This window comes from Trichechus manatus, unplaced genomic scaffold, assembly GCF_000243295.1.
Source record: "Trichechus manatus latirostris isolate Lorelei unplaced genomic scaffold, TriManLat1.0 scaffold00156, whole genome shotgun sequence".
Taxonomy (NCBI): Eukaryota; Metazoa; Chordata; class Mammalia; order Sirenia; family Trichechidae; genus Trichechus; species Trichechus manatus.
In genome coordinates this window covers 4,042,494-4,062,223 of record NW_004444092.1, presented here as the reverse complement: position 1 = coordinate 4,062,223, position 19,730 = coordinate 4,042,494, and the positions used below count along the sequence as shown (strand labels likewise).

The following is a 19,730-nucleotide window of genomic DNA, read 5'->3' as shown; positions in this document are numbered from 1 at the left end:
CACATTTCTCCTGCGAAGCCACTGGTGTCTTCGAACCACCGACCTTTCACTTAGCGGCCAGTAGCTTTAACCACTGAGTCACCAGGGCTCTTTTGTATAAAAATAACTATTTTCTAAAAAGAAAAAAACATGTAGTGAGAAAAGTAGTAGTTTTATGTCTTTGCAAATCTGCAGTAAAATGTTGTTCTGGCTAAAGGATATGAAGAATTTCAGTCATACATAGATAATTAGAAAGGGAAGAAGTATTTTAATAGTTCTTTCAAATAACTGTGGATATTCATCTCTGATACAATACCAGATCTCAACAAGTGATAGTTTCTGAAAGGTTAGGTGTAATGTGTAATCTGAAACTGTATCAATGAACTTTTCCTACTCTGTTACATTAAAATCGATTGGTCCATCATGCACTTTGAATAGATCTTTTACCCATGCATGATTTTGTAACTCCACACGGGTCAAATGGAAAATAGTTTCCCTAAGTGATGAAGATCTTCCAAATGTTTGCACATTTCATTACACTATATTAAAAAATCACATTCATTAATATTACCGCCAAGCATGTCAGAAAAGTCTTTAAGTATCGGGACACTATGAAATGCAAATTGCACTTGAGGATGAATAATAAGTTTGTCAATCATTCTTTCAGAAAAAAAGGGTAATCTATGAAAAAAACAAAAACAAAAAACACACTATCTTAGTTTGCAACTCAAAACAACCACTCAAGTGCTGTTCCTCGAAACAAGTATTATACTACAGAAGTTCTTTATGTGGGCTCCCATTCTGTCACTCAGAATTTTAAAAAGACATCTACTTAAGGGGGATAGTTAATAAAAACCTTGTTTTTACTGTTTCTTCAAGGACATTCAGAAGCAAAACTGGCATTTATTATTATTTATTGTTGTGTATGTACAAGGTCGTGAAGAGTCTGATGACTACTGTTGGTTGCCCTTAGGTTTGGTGTCCCTGTTTGCTTAGGGCTAAGCCACCTAAAATTTTACCCATCATTGCTTTTAGAACCACCAGCTCAAATATCAAAAAGGCAGATAAGGTCTTACTATTATTATGTCAATAGTTTTTACCTTAAAAACCCCTGAACGCGTCTCTGGGACTCCCAGAAGTCCACTGACCACACTTTGAGAATAGTTGTTCTCCATGAACTCTTCATGTTCTTACCAAAGGCCAACCCCTACTCAAAGACAATGCACCAGAATGTCTTCTTGAGTGCATCATAAATTTTCTCCACTCTCTACCAAGTCTTTCCCATCACTATGCTGTTATCTGTTGTTACTTATCTGTTATCTATTGTTGCTAGTTGCCACATCATAGAGACCCCACGCGTGCAGAGTAGAACTGCTTCATAGGGTTTTCAAGGCTGTGACCTTTCAGAAACAGATCGCCAGGCCTGTCTCATGAGGTGCCTCTGTGGGTTCGAACCTCCAACCTTTCAGCTAGTAGTCCAGCGTCAAAAAAATCAAACCCGTTGCCATCGAGTCTATTCTGACTAATAGTGACCCAACAGGACAGAGCAGAACTTCCCCATAGGGTTTCCAAGGCTATAATCTTTATGGAAGCAGACTGCCACATCTTTCTCCTGTGGAGTGGCTGGTGGGTTCAAATTGCTGACCTTTCAGTTAGCAGCCGAGCGCTTAACCTCTCTGCCATCAGGGCTCTTTATGCTGCTATCTACCTACCTTAAAAAGAACCACCTTTGATCTTTTACCCTCTGCTATGGCCCCATTCTTCACACCTTCCCTTACAGGAAAACTCGGAAAAGAGGGCCTGGATTGGTATGTATGAGGAGAAGGGGTAGGGGAGAGGGGGCTATCTGCACATATGAACGCAAAGCGAAATCAGCACCTAGTCATTAATCAGCCTCTTCTGGAATTAAAAAGAAAAATAAACCCAGGCGCCTGACATTCCTATAGGTTTTCTAATACACCGGCGTCATAATACAAACCTTTTTAAAAATTCCTTTTAATTTACTCCTCACAGACAGTGTCTAGCCACCACATTGCACGCACCCCCCTATGATTTCAGACATCAAATGTTAACACAAAGTGAGTAATCCAAAAAGAAAGGGGGTTAATCAGACATCTTGAGAGAAAAGAAAAAAAAAAAAAAAACACTGATTCAATGATAGCTGCTAATGAGGCTTTTTGTTTTGGTAGATTAATTTGGGAGCCTGATGACTAAGAAGAAAATTTAAGCTTCTCGGATGACTGCTGTTGATTATTATCAAGTTCCTTTTTTTTTTAAATTAAAGAGATGCCTTTGCTTCATTCTATAGTTTATGAATTTCAGGTGTTAATCTGAAATTTATGTCCACCCTAGCAGTGTAGAAAACCTTCCTCATTAGCAAATTGAAAGACTTTCTCTTATTGATCTTGGATTATACTTGACAGATGATGAGCGTTTCTGGCTGTGAACTGCTAATGTTTAAATACATTACCCTAATACTCTTCAAGCATTGCCAATTGTAAACCTCATTAACTCCCAGCGTGTGGCCAGAGCCTGGATTTCACTGCAACAGCCTCACAAAGTGAAAACGGGTATATAAAATCATTTTATCATCAACAACATTACTATATCCTCCTTTGCCTTTGAAATATTTAAAGGGCCATTGTTTTATCAGAAGGATAAATAGCAAACATGGGAAAGGCAGAGGACCATTTACTTATTATAGCCACACATTTTAAAACCCAAGTTTTTTTTATCTTTGCGTCTTTGACACCTTATTTCTCAAGCCTCAAAATGGGAATTGCCCCGAGACTGATTCTCTGTACTTGGAATAGAAAGGAATTACTTGCAGATACTGATTATACTGCTATCATTTTGATTCAATAAATAGAGACAGACAAGGTAGTAAGTTGGACCTGTCACCCCATCACTAACTAAATAGGGATTTCTGACATTCCCTTTCTCAAAAGAACGGCCAACTTCTATTCATGCATGGAGTACAAAGAGGTTCCACACTCAAGACAAAGGAAGACTGAAGAAGAATTGATACCTTTGAATCACAATGTTGGCAAAGAATACTGAATATACCACAGACTGCCAGAAGAACGAACAAATCTGTCTTGGAAGAAGTACAGCCAGAATACTTCCTAGAATCAAGGATGGCGAGACTTCATCTTACATACTTCAGACATGTTATCAGGAGGGACCACTCCCTGGAGAAGGACATCATGCTTGGCAGAGTCAGTGATAAGGAGGAAGACCCTCAATGAAATGGACTGACTGGCTGCAGCAATGGGCTCAAACATAATGATTGTGGGGATGGCGCATGAACAGGCAGTGTTTCGTTCTGTTGTATGGTTGCTATGAGTCAGACAACTCGATGGTACCTAAAAACAACATACCTGTGATTATAATGCCGTTTGCAAATGGGTTTTCTTTGTTATGTTAATGAGGTAGTCTTAGTATAGGATGTATCTTAAGTCATTCTCTTTTGAGATATATGAAAGCAGACTAAGCAAGAAAGCAGAGATGGGGGAAGACAGATGCCATGCCACATGACTCAAAGTTTCCTCTCACTTCCCTCAAGGAACTTTATAAATCAATGAAGCTCATCACTGAATTGATTAAAACAGTGCAATGCAGAGAAATCTAAACACAACAGGCAATCAGAAGGCAAACTGAAGAGTATCAACAGCCACTAGTGTGCTGCAGCTTGAGTGGGTAGTCTCTCCACTGGGGAATCATGCTGATTCCTGATTCAAATCATTCAAATCATTCTTGGATAGCTTTCCATTGCTTTTCAGATGGAGATCTCCAATCCTTAATAAAAAGTGCAAGTTGCTACATGGTCTGGTCAAGACCTATTTCTCCCACGACTCTGCCCTGTACTTTCTTGGCTCCAGACACACCAGTCACTACATTTCAGAATGTGACTATGGCCTCTGCAACTGTTGTTCCCGCTGCCTGCAATGCTTGACCTCTGTTTCCTGTTATCAATCCATATCCCAACTCCTATCCCTCTTTCAGATCTCAGCTCAAAGGTAACTTATTTGGAAGCCTTCCCCAACCTTCTAGTCTCAGTTTGCATTAAAAATAATAATAAAAACGAAAACAGTTGCTGTCAAGTTGATGCCAACTCATGGCAACCCCAAGTGTGTCAGAGTAGACCTGTGCTCCACAGGGTTTTCAATCCCTGATTTTTTGGAAGTAGGCCTTTCCTCCAAGGCACCTGAGAGGACTCGAACCTACAACCTTTCAGATAGTAGCATAACCCAGGGACCGCAGTCTGCATAAAGTCCCCCACTTACTGTTTCTCATCATGTATCTCCTTCATAACCCAGACCACAGTAGCAACGTAAACTCATTTATAATTCTTTGATTAATATCTGTCTGCTCTGTTAAATTGGAAGCTCCAAGAGGGCCACTCACTCACCATGTTAATGTCAACCTACAGAACAGTGCCAGGCACAGAACAGAGGTTCTTGAATAGCTGCTGAATGACTGACTAGACAGTGCTCAGCGAGCAGCTCCCAGCTGGGAAGCTGACCAAGTCACAACCATGTAAGTTTTAAATTAGAAAACAGAGCGCTCCAGAAAATAATCTGTTTACCAACAAGCTACACGCACACAGTGTACGTGTGTGTTAACCTCCACGCATGGCCGGATTATCCAATAGGCAAGGTAAACACAGTGCTTACTCTGCTCACCAGATCATATGTAGTGAACAATTTCACTATAGATCAGTAAGTAATCACTACAATTGTTCACTACAGATTAGTAAATAAGCACAAGTAAGCCCATGCTTACCTTGCTTACTGGGTCATCTGCCCCGTCAGGGATTGTAACTTTGAAAAGAGGCTTTGATTCTGTAGAAGGTGCTGTGGGGTTGGGAGAGAGACAGATGCTAGTCATACCTAGAGGCAGAATCTCTGACGTGGTGAAAAAATGTGAAAATTATTTACTACAGATAATCTAGTAAGCAAGATAAACACTGTATTTACTTTGTCTATTGGATAATCCGCCCCTGCTTCCATGCCCAGATCCTGCCCATGCCTACACACAGATGAGGATTCAAGAGTGGGCCTCATGGCAACAGTTTACAGCAGGGGTCTTGGCCTGGCCAAAGGAGTGTGGGAAATGGCTTTATCTAGCCGAAAGCTGTCTCTGGAAAAGTTTTTCTTCTGGATCAGGCTGGTCTCTGGCCCCAGAAAATTCTTAGCAACTACAAGCTTTCTGATTTCCCAGATAAATAACTATGTGAGTATATTAGTTTCCTAGAGCTATTGTAACAAGGTGCCCCAAACTAGGTGACTTAAAACAACAGAAATTTATTCTATCACAGTTTTGGGGGCCAGAAATCTGAAATCAAGGTGTCAGCAGGGCCACACTCCTTCTGAAGGTTCTAGGGGAAAATGCTTCCTTGCTTCTTCTACCTTCTGGCATTCCTTGGCTTGTGGCCACATCATCCCAATCTCTGCCTCTGTGGTTATATTGCTTCCTCCTCTTTCCTGTGTCTGAGTGGTATCTCCCTCTGCCTCCATCTTATAAAGACACTTGTGATAGACAGCATTTAGGACCCACCAGGATAATCCAGGACAATCTCCTCATTTCAAAATTCTTGACTTAATCATACCTGCAAAGACTCTTTTTCTAAATAAGGTAACATTCACAAGTTCCAAGCATCAGGACTTCATATTTCTGGGTGGCCATTATTCAACCTACTATAGTGAGTAACCTAAAATTTGAACTAGAGTTTCCATTCCCTAATACTACTGGGCTTTCATGACAGAAGTGGATAAACCCTTCCTGGTCTAAGTTTAGGCAACAAACTGATGTGAGACATGTGCCAGATACTGGGCTTGACAATGGAGATACTAAAATGTGCAACACTTGGTCCTTGCACTCAAGGAACCATGGTTTGCAGACAAGTACCTAGCTAAAGAAGAGTATTTCAATTCATTGTGATGGTCAGCACAGTTGTTATTTTTAAATCCCAAAGCTTTCAATACACAAATAGCTTTTTTTTTTCCAAATTTTAACAAAGTTATGCACAAAAAATCCCTCTGGATGGTCAAGCTGGGTGACAGCATCCCAAAAGAGAGCAGCAAGAAGAACACAGCCAAAGCTAGCGCTTTCCTATTGTTTTGTGTGTGCCATGTTTCCACAGGCCAAGATGTAGCTTCTGTCACATAATCTTGTCAAGAAACAGTATCGAGTTGGGGGGTGATTTGTTCCTTGTATAACTTTGGCAAATGCTACGCTTCCAAAGAACAGGAAAGGAAAGGAAAACGAAGGTATTGACAGTTTTACAACAAATGTATGGTTATAATATCTATTTGTGAAGTAAATATTAAGAGGCTAGGGGGAGCAGAGGAGTAGGGAAAACGGCATATGAACATCTTATTAACGAAATTCTATAAGCCAAGAATCCCACAACTGCAGTGGCAACATCAAGAAAACAACAATGAAAGCATCAGACATTTCCTTGTCAGTTGTGGATGTGTGTGTGTATCTTTTTGTAAGAGTTAAGGGAAGATGAGTCATTAGCTCTAATGTCAGAGGCAATCATTAATTTTGCACATAAATATAAATATTCCTTAGTGGCTACCAGATCATTTGAATAACGTTATTTGTTATCTGTACTGCAGTATTGAAGAGCATGGGCCCCAGGCCAGCTCAGGCTCAAATCTCAGCCCAATGCCAGCAGCTCAGTAAGCTTCTTCAACTTTCTCAGTACTTTTAGAAAGAATTATCATAATATATAAGGTAAGCTATAAAATATTTCTACACTTGGGCCCAGAAATCCCTCCCTTCTAAATTCTTTCTAAAAAAACTAAGTAACAAACAGAATGGAAATAATGAGAATGTTGACACATTGTAAAAATTGTAGCCAATGGCATGGAACAATATGTATAAAAATTGTTAAACGGGAACCTAGTTTTCACCTAAAATACAATATTATTTTTTTAAAAAAAAGAAGTAATTAAACAGAAGGGCAAAACATCATATAGAGAACTAGAAATGAAATAATTCTATAAGCACATGATCTAATAAAGTATTGTTATGAATTAAATTGTGTCCCCCCTATAATATGTGCTGCAACCCTAACCCCTATACTCATGGATATAATCCTGTTTGGAAAAAAGGGTTTTCTTTGCTATGTTAATTACATGTTATGGTATGTCATACCCAAATAGGGTTGGTTCTAAATCTAATCACTTCTGCGTTATAAAAAGAGCAGAATGCACAACGGGACTGTGCATACATGGGGGAAGACAAACACCATGTAAGAATCATCCACAAGCCAAGGAACTAAGGAACACCCAGGGTACTGACAAGGAAGGAATCGACATGGTCGATTTGGACTTCTAACCTCCAGAACTGTAAGAAAATAAATTTGTTCTTTAAAGCCACCCACTTGTGGTACTTGTGTTACAGCAGCACTACAAAACTAAGACGAGTATGTTACACATTTTGATAGAAATTTGGCATTTGACAGAAAATGACATAGCCATTTAGCACTGTTAATATGAATAGTATATGGAAATATGAAAGTTGATTGATATATTTTAAAAGATTATAAAATAGTGTTATAATTAAAATGAATTAAAAGCATTAAAAAATCTATGCAGGTGTCATGGAAGATACTAAAACATGAAAAAATTTGTGTCAAGGTAAAAACACTACAGGTGGCTGCTTCTGCTTTGAAAAATGTGATTTTTCACTGTTACTGTTTTCACAACTGTTAAGAAAATAAGCTAGATCGTAGGAAAAGATCAAGACCATCTAATATTTTCACTGTTGCAGCAAAACACTGATATTTAAAATAATACAAAATTGTCAAAGAAAATGTCAAGTTATAGAGGATTGTAAGATTACAATTTGTCTTAGGCTGGGTTCTCTAGAGAAGCAAAACGAGTGAAACATGTATATATATAATATATATATGTAGAGAGAGAGAGACAGACAGACAGAGATTTGTCTCAAGGAATTGGGTCACGCAGTTGTGGAGACTGGCAAGTCCCAATGTCCATGGGTCAGGAGTCAGCTGGAGGCTTCTCCTGATTCACATGGTTGCCGGGGTTGACAAACCCAGAATTGGCAGATCAGACAGTCTGCTGGCTCACAGGCCTGTGGAGCTGGTGAATTCTAAAGTCAGCAGGTCAAACGACAAGCTGCTGGCTCAAGTCCCAAGAACCTGAGGTCAGATGAAGACGAGCCAGAAACAGGATCCTGAGCGAGCAAGCAAGCAGCTTTGCCAGAACGTCCATATATATATTGGGTGGAGGCCACACCCCTAGGGAAACTCCCCTTACAACTGACTGGCTGATCACATCAGATCACATCATGGAGGAGATTACATTATATCACAAAGTGGAGGATAATTACATCAGATCACAAAATGGAGGATAATTACATAACACTAAGAATCATGGCCTAGCCAAGCTGACACATAACATAAACTACCACATGATTCTTTCTCTCTTAGAAGAGGGAAGAGGCAGACTGGAACACTGCAAAGACCACACACTTTGGATCCAGACAGGCCTAAGCTTGAGTCACAGAATAGGCACTATTTTGGGGCAAATTGCTTAAACTCTGGAAGTCTTAGTTATCTCACCTGCAAACACCGGAAAAACAAAGCTAATGCTTCAGATTTGTTATAAACTGTTTAAAAAATACATGTTACAATTTAGGATCATACAGTATCGCATAACATAGTATAGTGAATACGTAAAATGCATCGTAGATACTTGGTATCCAATAAATATAAGGCTATATTTTTGGAGATTATACATAAAAAAACAAGAAAAAGCATGTGTGTTAATGAGGGTGGGGATGGAATAGGAGTACATTAAAAGTACTTCAAAGTACATTAGAAGGAATTACAATTATATCAAATAAATGCCTATAAATATATTAATGTAATCAGGAGCAAGAATTTTCACAGAAAGGGAGAAAGATAAGTAAAAGACAAGGAAAAATCCTTGTTAACGTTAAATTTAAATACGAAAATCATTATAAACTTTTGATTTGTTTTTTATATTCCCAGCTCTCTCCAATGAAAAGTCAGACAAGCAGTTTAACACCCTAGTTAACAATAAAGCAGTTCCCAGCTCTTTGTTTCTAAACACCATTCCCCACTAAAAGGAACCGGGGCTTCTTGGAGAAAGGGTGATTTTCAGGTCAGTGGCAAAAAAATGTCCAAGGTGAGCTTGAACATCTTATTGTGCCAAAAGCAAGGAGCATTCAATGACTGGACAAAAGAGCCAGCTTGAAGGAACTTTCACTAACCAAGCTGGGACAATTTGAGCATCTAAGAGTACAACAGCCATATATTATAGTACACTGAATTAAAAAATAAGTCCATAAATTTATACTGATATCCACATCCTTCCTCTCCTCACAAAAAAAAAAAAAAAAAAAAAAAAAAAAAAAAGAAAAGGAGGTGGGGAGAGAGCTTTTCTTTACCAAAGAATACTAGCCAACAAATTTAGGAGAAATGATAAAATTAGAAAAATCAGCACTTGTCAAAAACCAGTATAACAACTGATTCAAAAAAGGATCACTGTGGATGCTAAAACCATTGGGTAAAAGGTTGCTGAGGAATAGAATATCCACATGGTCTCAATGTATTGTCTCACAGATTATCTGTTGTTATGTTGTTAGGTGCCATCAAGTCACTTCTGACTCATAGCAACCCCGTGTGACAGAGTAGAACTGCCCCATACGGTTTTCTAGGCTGTAATCTTTACTGGAGCAGAACACCAGGTCTTTCTCTCCTGCAAAGCTGCTGGGTGGGTTTGAACCACCAACCTTTCCGTTTGCAGTGGAGTGCTTAACTGTTGTGACACCAGGGCTCCTTATAGATTATTTACTAATTATAAAACAAAAAAATATATGAACTTAACCAAGTGATCAAACTTAGCTTCATCAATATGGGGACAACAACCTGAGGAGATGCAATAGGTAGTACAAGATACCCCCTAACTTGCATCCAAAAATTTAACCTGAATCCAATCATGAGGAAACAGTCAAGCCCAGAACATGGAATCTTCAAAAAAGTAACTGGCCTGGATTTGAAAAGTCAACATCATAAAGGTTCTGTTCTAGATTAAAACAGACATAACAACTAAATGCAATACAAGAACCTTGACTATATCCTAGATTTAAAAAAAATCAATGAGCCATTTGGAATGGTGGATGGGCAGGAGAATCTGGCGAATGTGTGTATCAGACTGGGTGTTAGATATCTAACATGATTGTTAATTTTCCTACATATGACAATGGTATGGTAGTTCTGTAGGGAATGTTGATATTCTTAGAAGATAAATGCTCAAGTATTATAATGTCTGTCCATTTATACTTAAAAGGTCCACCCAAGAAAAGGAAATTAGGTGTGCACTTGTTTGTAGGCATAGAAAGAGAGCCCAAAGGTAGCAAAATGTTAATAGTCAATTTAGGTGAAGGGTATATACTGGATGTTCGATGTATTATTCTTTCCGTTTTTTCTGTAGTTTAAAACATTTTCAAACTATCAAATTAGAAGAATCTTAACCTCAAACATTCAGTCGCACGACTGATGCTGCATGTGAGCTTGGTCAAAATTCCCCTCAATCTTGAGCACAGGAAGTGCTGAAGTGACCAAATTTCCTCAGAAGAATGTTTGCTAAAATAGCTTAACTTCTGCTTCAGTGGACTGTTGTGGAATATGCCTTGCCTCTCCCCACAACATCCCAGAAAGTAAGGCCTGCTCACACATTACCTTTTCCTACCAAGCAAAGAATTCCACCTTGGGGTGGGAGATCGAAAATAGAGGTAACAGGATTAAAAACAAACAAACCTTCTACCACTGGAACAGAGAGAAGTCATAATCAAGCAACCCACCAGCAAATTGCAGGAAGAATATCTGCCAATTTCCTCTTCCTCTCCCCTCCTCCCACATCTTGAGAGCCTGACTGACTTTATAGAAGGTCATTTCCACGCAAGATGGGATGACACGTGCACACATAAGAAAAGGGAAGTGCTGGTAAACACGGAGAGCATTTGCTGGGCATGAAGAGATTTTACTTTGGTTATATCAAAACTACTGCATGGGAAAACCAGGCGCACAAAGATTCCAACAAATGGGAAGAAGCTCAGAGCTAGAGAATTCCAGTGCAGAATGGCATGCAACCGCAATTTGTCAAAGTGGGTGCTGACAGGCAGCAAAACCAGAAGGCCAGGTCTACCATAGTTATGCACAGAGACAGCTAGTTCTAGTAGATCATACTTCAGTTATTATGGGACATTGGTGCTCATATTAGCAAGAGCTGCAAACGCAAAATTCTGCACTTACTGGTAAAAGCCAACTGCAATGTTTTACAGCTTAGAAAAGACCCTTTTTTTTTTTTTTTTTTAACAAAGTATAAGCAGAGAAGACTGGTAGAAGATAAAAAATCCAAAGCCATTTTGCAAAGTATCCTAGTTAATCTATATGGCACAGTCTCTCTTCTCCAGCTTTTGTAGAGTGCCTTTCTTGAGGATTCGGAATCATTATATTATTCTGTCTCCTAGATCCGTACCATCTAATATGTGAGATTTTAAAGGTTATGGGAGCAGAGGGAAAGATTTTAGAAAATTTAAAAGTTCACAGAACTATGCTTTATAATTACCATTTTTATACTGCCTTGAAAAATACCAACAGATATACAAACACTCTAGTATATCTTCACACTACCTCATCACAGTTTTGTTAAACTATGAAGAGTTCTTTAAACTAGTCAAAAAAAATCACATACAGAATCCTCAACTATGAAATGACCACTGAAGGATATGTTAAAGAGCATTATTTGTAAAACATTTTATTAGTAGCAATAGATGACTTCCTAATCATTAAAAAAGCTTATGGAAAAAAATATTCAATAAGATAATTAAAAATAAACATACCCATCTTTGGTCTGATCCACCACACCACTTAAAAGTTCCACAGTCTTTGGATTAGGCTGGCTTTCTCCAAAAATGTTCAAATATCCAGTGACAAAGTCATTGGGCGACATGAAAAATTCACCATTTTTTTCAATGCTTGCATACTATCAGAGAGAGAGAGAGAAGTTATTATTTTATATATGATTCTCAAAAGTATGTAACTATGGGATCTATGAAAAAGCTGAAAAAATTCAAAGGATGCAGTGTCAGATACAATAATGTGCTCTTCATGATGACAATTACTTCCCCTCACTTCAAAGAAAAAATGGAACATATTAATTTGGCCCAGTTTTATGTTTCTATCAGTGGCTCTCAACTGAGTGCAATTTTCTCCCTGGGGACATTTGACAATGTCTGAAAACAATCTGAGTTGTCATAACTGGGAGGAGGGGGTTCTGCTGGCATCTAGTGGAGAGATGCCAGGGATGCCGCCAAACATCCCTCAACACACAGGACGGCCCTGACAAAAAAAGAATTATCCAGTGCAAAATGTCAATAGGGCCAAGGTTGAGAAGCCCTGGTTTACACAATTTATAAAGACAGACTATGCCTTGTTCTTCAGCAAGGACACGTAGCTTTTTTAAAAAGTAGAATTATGAATCATGGAGGAAAACAATCTAATTCTTTTGTCTCCCTTCCTGCTTCAAGGGCATCGATGATACCAGAGAGGATGATTAACAGGCTAAGCTGGAAAGCAAACTATCAACTGCATTGCTTCTTGTGGGATTTTATAGACCCAAGTAGTAAATGCTGCTTCAGTTAGTGTTCTCTCCATTCTAGAGCATTATCATACAAAAACAGTAAATAAGATTTAGGCCTGGGATGCTTCTTCAATGTTCTTCCAGGTCTTCCTTTTTAGTGTGGTCCAGTGAAGCTCCTGCACAATAGGGGACATGCTAATTCCTGCTCCATAAAACTTCGGCGTTGGGGGAAACGCTGAGAAACAGCCTGGGGATCATACGTTGCCCTTATGGAGCAGGAGAGAGCTCCCTGTTCCTGAGAATGAAAGAGTGACTTGGGGGGCAGGGGTAAGGACAGTGCAGCTGTAAGAACAGGGCTAGTTGGGTGGCAGGAATGACCCTGGTGGCCATAAAAGATGGAGTGTGCACAATGAAGTGAGGCTCAATGACAGCATCTCCAGCCTCTGTAATGCCATGTCGTTGTTGTTGTTAGGTGCCATCAAGTCGACTCTGACTCATCGTGACCCCATGCGACAGAGTAGAACTGCCCCAGAGTTTTCTAGGCTGTAATCTTTATGGCATTACAGGAGCAGATCACCAGATCTTTCTCCTGCAGAGCCACTGGATGGGTTCAGACCGCCAACCTTTCCAAATGCTGAATCACTGTACCACTAGAGCTCCTACTGTAACCTCATAAACCTGTTGCTGTCAAGTCGATTCCGACTCATAAGGACCCAACAGGACAAAGGAGAACTGCCTCATAGGGTTTCCAAGGATGTAAATCTTTACAGAAACAGAGTGTCACATCTTTCTCTGGTGGTGCAGCTCGTAGGTTTAAACCGCTGAACTTTTGGTTAGCAGCCGAGTGCTTAACCACTCCACCACCAGGGCTCCTTAGTTAACCCTAATCAAAAATGTTTTAGAAAGTCACTTGTTATTTCTACATTTTAATTCCAGTACAGGATAAGCCTCTGCTTAGATACTCAGTAACATCTACTCAGTGCTGTCTCTGTTAGGAGCCCCAGCTTTGGCATCTCTCAGTTCTGGGCTACGCAGGGCTCTCCACCTCTTACTAGTTGTGTGAGCTTGGGTACGTCACAAACTTTTTGGGCCTCTCTGTTTCCTCATCTGTAAAATGGGGATAATAACATTACCTGCTTCATAAAGTTGATGCTAGAAATAAACAAGACAATCATGCAACGTACTTAGCACAATGCCCTGCACACAATAAGCACTTTATAAATGTTCTATATTATTGTTTTTAATTAACATATCTCAGCACAGTGTAAGAGAACGGCTCAAAGATGGCCCACTAATCCTACCATTCTTCAGTTAGCATTTAATTCAGCTTACTGGAAACACAGAAGAATATTTTGATTTCCTAACCAAAGCAAAGCAAGCCTGAAATTTAAAGGAAATGTCACTGCTAATTACAGCAATCCTATGATTTAGAGTTATATGTATGTTTGCTTATAGTAGTGAATAATTAACTTATTTAAAAACATAATTTAACCCTTCTCCTACCATAGACATTTACATTATTTCCAGTTTTGGGCATTTTCAATAAAGCTGAGGTAACCAGCTTTGAACATAACATTTGTCCAAATTCCTGGTAATTTTCAAAGGTTAGACTCCTGGAAGAGAAATTGTTGAGTCAAAGGACAGGGACTTTAAGGCTCTTGATACTTATTATCACACTGCTCTCCAGAAAAGATTGTACCAATTTATACTCCCACCAACAGTGTGTGAACCAGCCCTTCCCCTGCTTTGTCTATCACATTTGTTGCAAATATTTTTCGTTTGATATTTTTATATAATTGAGTCTGTGGATTTTTTTCTCCTTTGTGATTTCTTACATTACTTTAAAGCTTAGAAACTAGTCCTCTCCCCATCTCAAGACTATCATATTTTCACTTGGTTTTTTCAAGTGGGTTCATCTTTTTTCTTTAAATTTTAATACATTGAAAATTTATTTTTAAGTGTAGTTTGGGGTGAGGGTCCTCCAACTTTAATTTTTTTCCACCTAATCACTTGTTTGGCTGCTAACTGAAAGGCTGTAGGTTCAAGTCTGACCCAGAGGTGGCTTGGAAGAAAGGTCTGGTGATCTACTTCTAAAAAATCAGCGCCTGAAAACCCTATGGAGCACAGTTCTACTCTGACATGAGCTGTCATGAATTGGAGTTGACACAACTTGATGCCAACTAGTTTAACTGGTACCTGTATATATGACCCAGTTTGGAAATAAGAATTTTATGTTAATGAGGTCATACCAGAGTAGGGAGGATCCTAAACCTAACAGTCACTCCTGAGTTATAAAAAGGGGAAAACAGAAACACAGACACACACAAGGGGGAGAAGACAAAGGACTGAGACAGATACATCTATAGGCCCAGGCCCTGAAACTCCAAGGATTGCTGGAGGTACTAGAAGCTGATATAGACAAGGAAGGACCTCCCCTAAAGCCATGCTCTGAATTCAGACTTCTAGCCTCCGGAACTATGAGAAAATAAATTCATATTCTTCAAATCCACCCACTTGTGGTATTTCTGTTACAGCAGCACTAGGTAACTAGGACACCACCTGTTAACCCAGTAAGGTCACTTTTAAGAATTTATCGCAAGAAAATGCTAGATATATGCAAAAATGTAGGTACAAGGGTACTCATTACACTGTTACCATGACAGCAAAGCAGAGGAGACAACTAAATATTCAATAATAGGGCCTGGTTAAATAAAACAACCACACAGAGGAATATTAAATAGCATAAAAAATATTGTAGAAATTCACTCAATTGTAGGAAAAGGTATTTGTAATATATTAGATGAGCGGAAAAATTCGATATGAAATAGTATTTTTTTTTCTGTTAAGAAAAAAAAAATCTATTTAAACACATATACAAAAACACACATAGAGAGAGAAAGAAGTGAAATATCTGTGTAATATAAACATAAACACACACTGTGATCACAAGTTACATTTCTTTTTATGTATGTCTTCTAAATTTTCATCAATAAAAATGAACTGATTTTGCCTACAAAAGTTAAAAAAAATTATATTGTTTTTGTTGACAAAGAACAGTCATTGAAATCCAAGTGTAATTCACTGTTATTTTGTGATATGTCCCACTTCCCTTGTCTGGCCTTTTTATCCAGTTTCCCCTCAGATCTTCCACGATCTTTCACCATACATTTAGTTACTTCAAACTCTATATTTCTAAACAGTACCCGTCACCTCCTTTCCTCTCCCTTGAGCTATGGGTTCCCTCCTCCATCTCCCAGTTCTTGATACTGACACCTCCCTGCACCCAGGCTATGAACCTGTGATCATATTTACTCCCTGCTCTTTCTCATCCATTATACAAGATCAGTCATTTTCATCAAATAGCCCTTCAAAGTTATCTCCTGTCCATTCTCCATTCCTCCTGCTGCCACAAGCTTAATTCAAGTTCTTAGGCCCTAACACCAAGATTTTTCCCAAGACTGCCCAATTCGTTGCCTGGCTGTGCCAACTAAATCTCAAACCCATCCTCCTCAGTTACTCAGAAAACCTTCAATGGCTTCCCATCGTTTAGCATAAATGCCAAACTCCCAATTACCTTTCTAATTTTGTCGCCCACGCCATGTAGTACCTGGCAGAATCCTTGGCATAGAGTTGCATTTAAATAAGCATTTGAAGAATGAACAAGACTCCCCCAACCTGGAAAGGCTGTTTATTCCCAAGCCCACCTCCAGGCCTTCCCTTATGTGGTCCTCTTCCTCCATGCCGATCCAACTCCCACTCATCCTCAAAGCTCCTCAAGTTCCCTCTCCACAGAGCCTTCCCTGACTGCTCCCTCCTTCCATTTTCTGTGCCACCTGCTTTAACCACACTTGCAGCACCTTTGCATATGCTAAGTTAGATTCTTGTTCACCTGCTGCATGCCTGTAAATCTGGTTTCCTTATAAAACCTTAACTCCTTTAAGACATAGTCATTGCTTATACTTCTGCACATACCATTCACTGCAGAGTTCCATGGCGTTTTATTTAAACTGTAAGCACTCAATAAACACCAAGAGCATTAAGGAGCAAGAAACACATATCAACATTTAGATTAGAAACTAAATTGACTACCTGGGCTTCAACTTCCATATCCAGACATAATATTACCTGCTGCTTATCACAAGAACAGCCTACACTATAAAACTGAACTTAGCCTGGCATATTTCACAGCAGGACCCACCCTACCTACCACACTAGTACCATCGTCCAAGACCACATGCTCTAAGCCACCCTAAGTCACCACTAGCTATTCCCTCCATACACCTCGTACTCTAACAGCTCTCTGCCTTTGCATGTGCCGTCTGATTGCCTGGAATGGTTTTCCCTTTGCCCCAAAACCCTCCTCTACCTTCTCCATCTGATAAATACCTACTCACCTTCAAGCCCATGTCAAACATTACTGCCTTGCTATAACTTTAATGGCCCCCTCTCTAGGAAGATTAAATTATACCCACAGTGTATTCCTGCTAATCAATGCTATATAATATTTATTCAACCACAGTATGGCTTTTATTTTTAGGCTTATACACATACACACAGAATGAGATATTTAACGGCATGCACCATGCTTTATGCATCTTTATATCCCCAACACTTAACGCTGCACCTAATATATAGTAAAAAAAGAAAAACCATTGCTGTCAAGTTGATTCCATCTCACAGCGACCCTACAGGATAGAGTAGGGTTTCCAAGGAGCAGCTGGTGGATTCAAACTGACCTTTTGGTTAGCAGCCAAAAGCTTAAGCACTGTGCCACCAGGGTTCCTTAAAAAAAAAAAAAAAGTGCAATTGATCTTAAAAAAAATAAAAAAAACAAACCCACCATTATTGAGTTGATTCCGACTCATAACTCTTCTCAAAAATATAAAAAGCCAGAACTTAGCCTGTTTCTGTCCCCCTGGGTCCCTTCTTTCCTTATCTCCTCAGTTTCCCTGGCTCTCTCTGATGTCCAGAGCTGACCCAACTCCCCTGCTACCTGCACATCTGGTGAGAAAGGTACATCAAAACTCCTCTCCAGCTGCCCCAAGCTACAGAAGAATTCTTTCTCTAACCAATTTAGCAAAGAGAAGAAGGTTGGGATATCGCACATGGAATTTTTATCGGGAAGAAAATCAAATCAGGAAAAACTTACAGAAAATCAGCAAAGTAGACAAGTTTATGGAGTGCTTACTGCTGATCCAGACTTAACTAAACAGCCCAGCCAGGAAAGGAGACACACCTGGCCCAGCCCCTATGGCGCCTCACTCCCCGTTCTTCCCCTCACCTCGACATCGTCTGTGGTAGATGGTAAACAAGAGATCCTCAGGGGCTGAGCCAGGGGGGATTTGTGTAGGTACCACACTATCCAGACCTGGTGAGATCACTAGAACCTCTGCCAGATTCACAATCCCAGAAACTGCTGATCACTGTTTTCTTCAGGTATGCCCGCCTCCCCTCCCCCATCATCCCCTCAGACTCCAAGTCCTAAAGAACTCTTACTCAAAAGCCACATAGGCCCAACCATCCCCAGGGTTGATCTGTGGTCCTGAAGATTCCACCACCAGCCTTCAGACCAGTTACACAGAAACCCAAGAGGTGGCTGTCCAGAACTCTACATGGAATTACAACCCTCCCTGCATCTATCTGATCAGTAAGATTTGTTCTCAGTAAACGTCTGCCTGCTATTGAGTGCGTGTAGTCGTTGGCAAAGATACACTGTTCCAAACTAAGACGTTAATCTAGCCTCACCAGCTGCCATGCAGCCTCAAAAGGTGGACATAGTCTTTAACAGGAGCCTCTCCACTGGATCACACCAACAGACTAGTGAGTATCAGAGCTGCACCTCTATTGGGACACTCTTTGAGTTGTTCCCATTTTCAGTCAGAAGGATGCCCACAACTCGTTTGTTTAGAAAACAGAAATAAAAGAGGTCCTGGGTTCAAAGAATGATCATGACTTTGCCAGTTCAAGTTAATGAGCTTTATCTATTTCTCTAGGTTCTTTGGCAAACCTTTTGGGTCTTCTTCCAAAAGTGGTCTTCAGGAATTATATCATTAGAGTTTTGCAGTATCACTAGCCCTTAAATACACATGCTAAAAAACCTCTACGGTTCCACATACACACTCCATCTCAACCATAGTGGGCCCAACATGCATAGCAACAGACATTATTCTAGGTAAGAACTAACACTAGTCTAGGTTAAGAACCAAATGTTTTCCTTCCTAGGCACTCATTATCCAGAATCCTTTTCTACCTTAGAATCTCTATATATTGTCCCTTCTGGGCAAAAAAAAGAAAAAAGTTACAAAGAATCCTGCTTTTTTATGTATAATCTAAGCCCCCTCATAAATTTAGCCTTTTTAACTCATCCCCAAACTGTCCCTAATTTTTAATCATTTTCTTTTGAGTGTTTGTCTCTCCTATGTTGGAAGTATTTAATTTTAAACATTTACTAACTCAACATCTAATGCAGACCAGGTGCTAGGCACTTTCACATAAGTTCTTTCATTGAGTCTGTATAACTTTTTATTATAAAAATGTTCAAACATACACAAAAGTATAGAGAATAATATACTAAACCCAATGTTCCTATTTACCATTTTCAAAAATTATCATCACACTGTCCACTCATTGTCTTACCCGAAACAAAGTGTACTATTTAAAAACAAATTTCAGACATCATAATGTCATCTGTAAATACTTTGGTGTGCATCTCTAAAAGATAAAGATGCTTTGTATTTCCCATAATGAAGATAGTATTACAGTCTAAAAAAAAACCAGTAACAATTTCTTAACACTGAATATCCCATTAGTGTTCAACTTCCCTGATGTCTCAACGTCCTTTAACAATTCTGACGAGTAAACTGAGGCTCAGAGAATTAACAACTTTCTAAGCCATATATTCAATACACAGCAGTTAGAGCATCACGTTTCTCATTTAAAGCCTTAGTTCTCTTTCTTATAACAAAGCTACCTTTTTGTAATGTTTAGAAAAGGCCCACATAGTTGTTTTTTATTATCCTTACAAAAGTGACTTTTTCTCCTTGGTGTACTTTAATTCCACTTGAATAACATAAAGGTGCTGCAGTGCTCAGTACCCAAGATTGT

The 19,730-nt window shown here is 39.3% G+C and overlaps 1 protein-coding gene across 2 annotated transcripts in view; it reads right to left on the bottom strand.

Moving 5' to 3' along the window:
• SLC25A13 (solute carrier family 25 member 13) overlaps positions 1-19,730 on the bottom strand; it is a 222,051-nt gene that overhangs the window by 165,812 nt on the left and 36,509 nt on the right. For both annotated transcript variants that reach the window (XM_012558304.2, XM_004386134.2), the window contains exon 3: positions 11,887-12,029. In XM_012558304.2, coding sequence (XP_012413758.1) covers positions 11,887-12,029 — 143 coding nt within the window. The remainder of the gene's footprint in view (positions 1-11,886; positions 12,030-19,730) is intronic.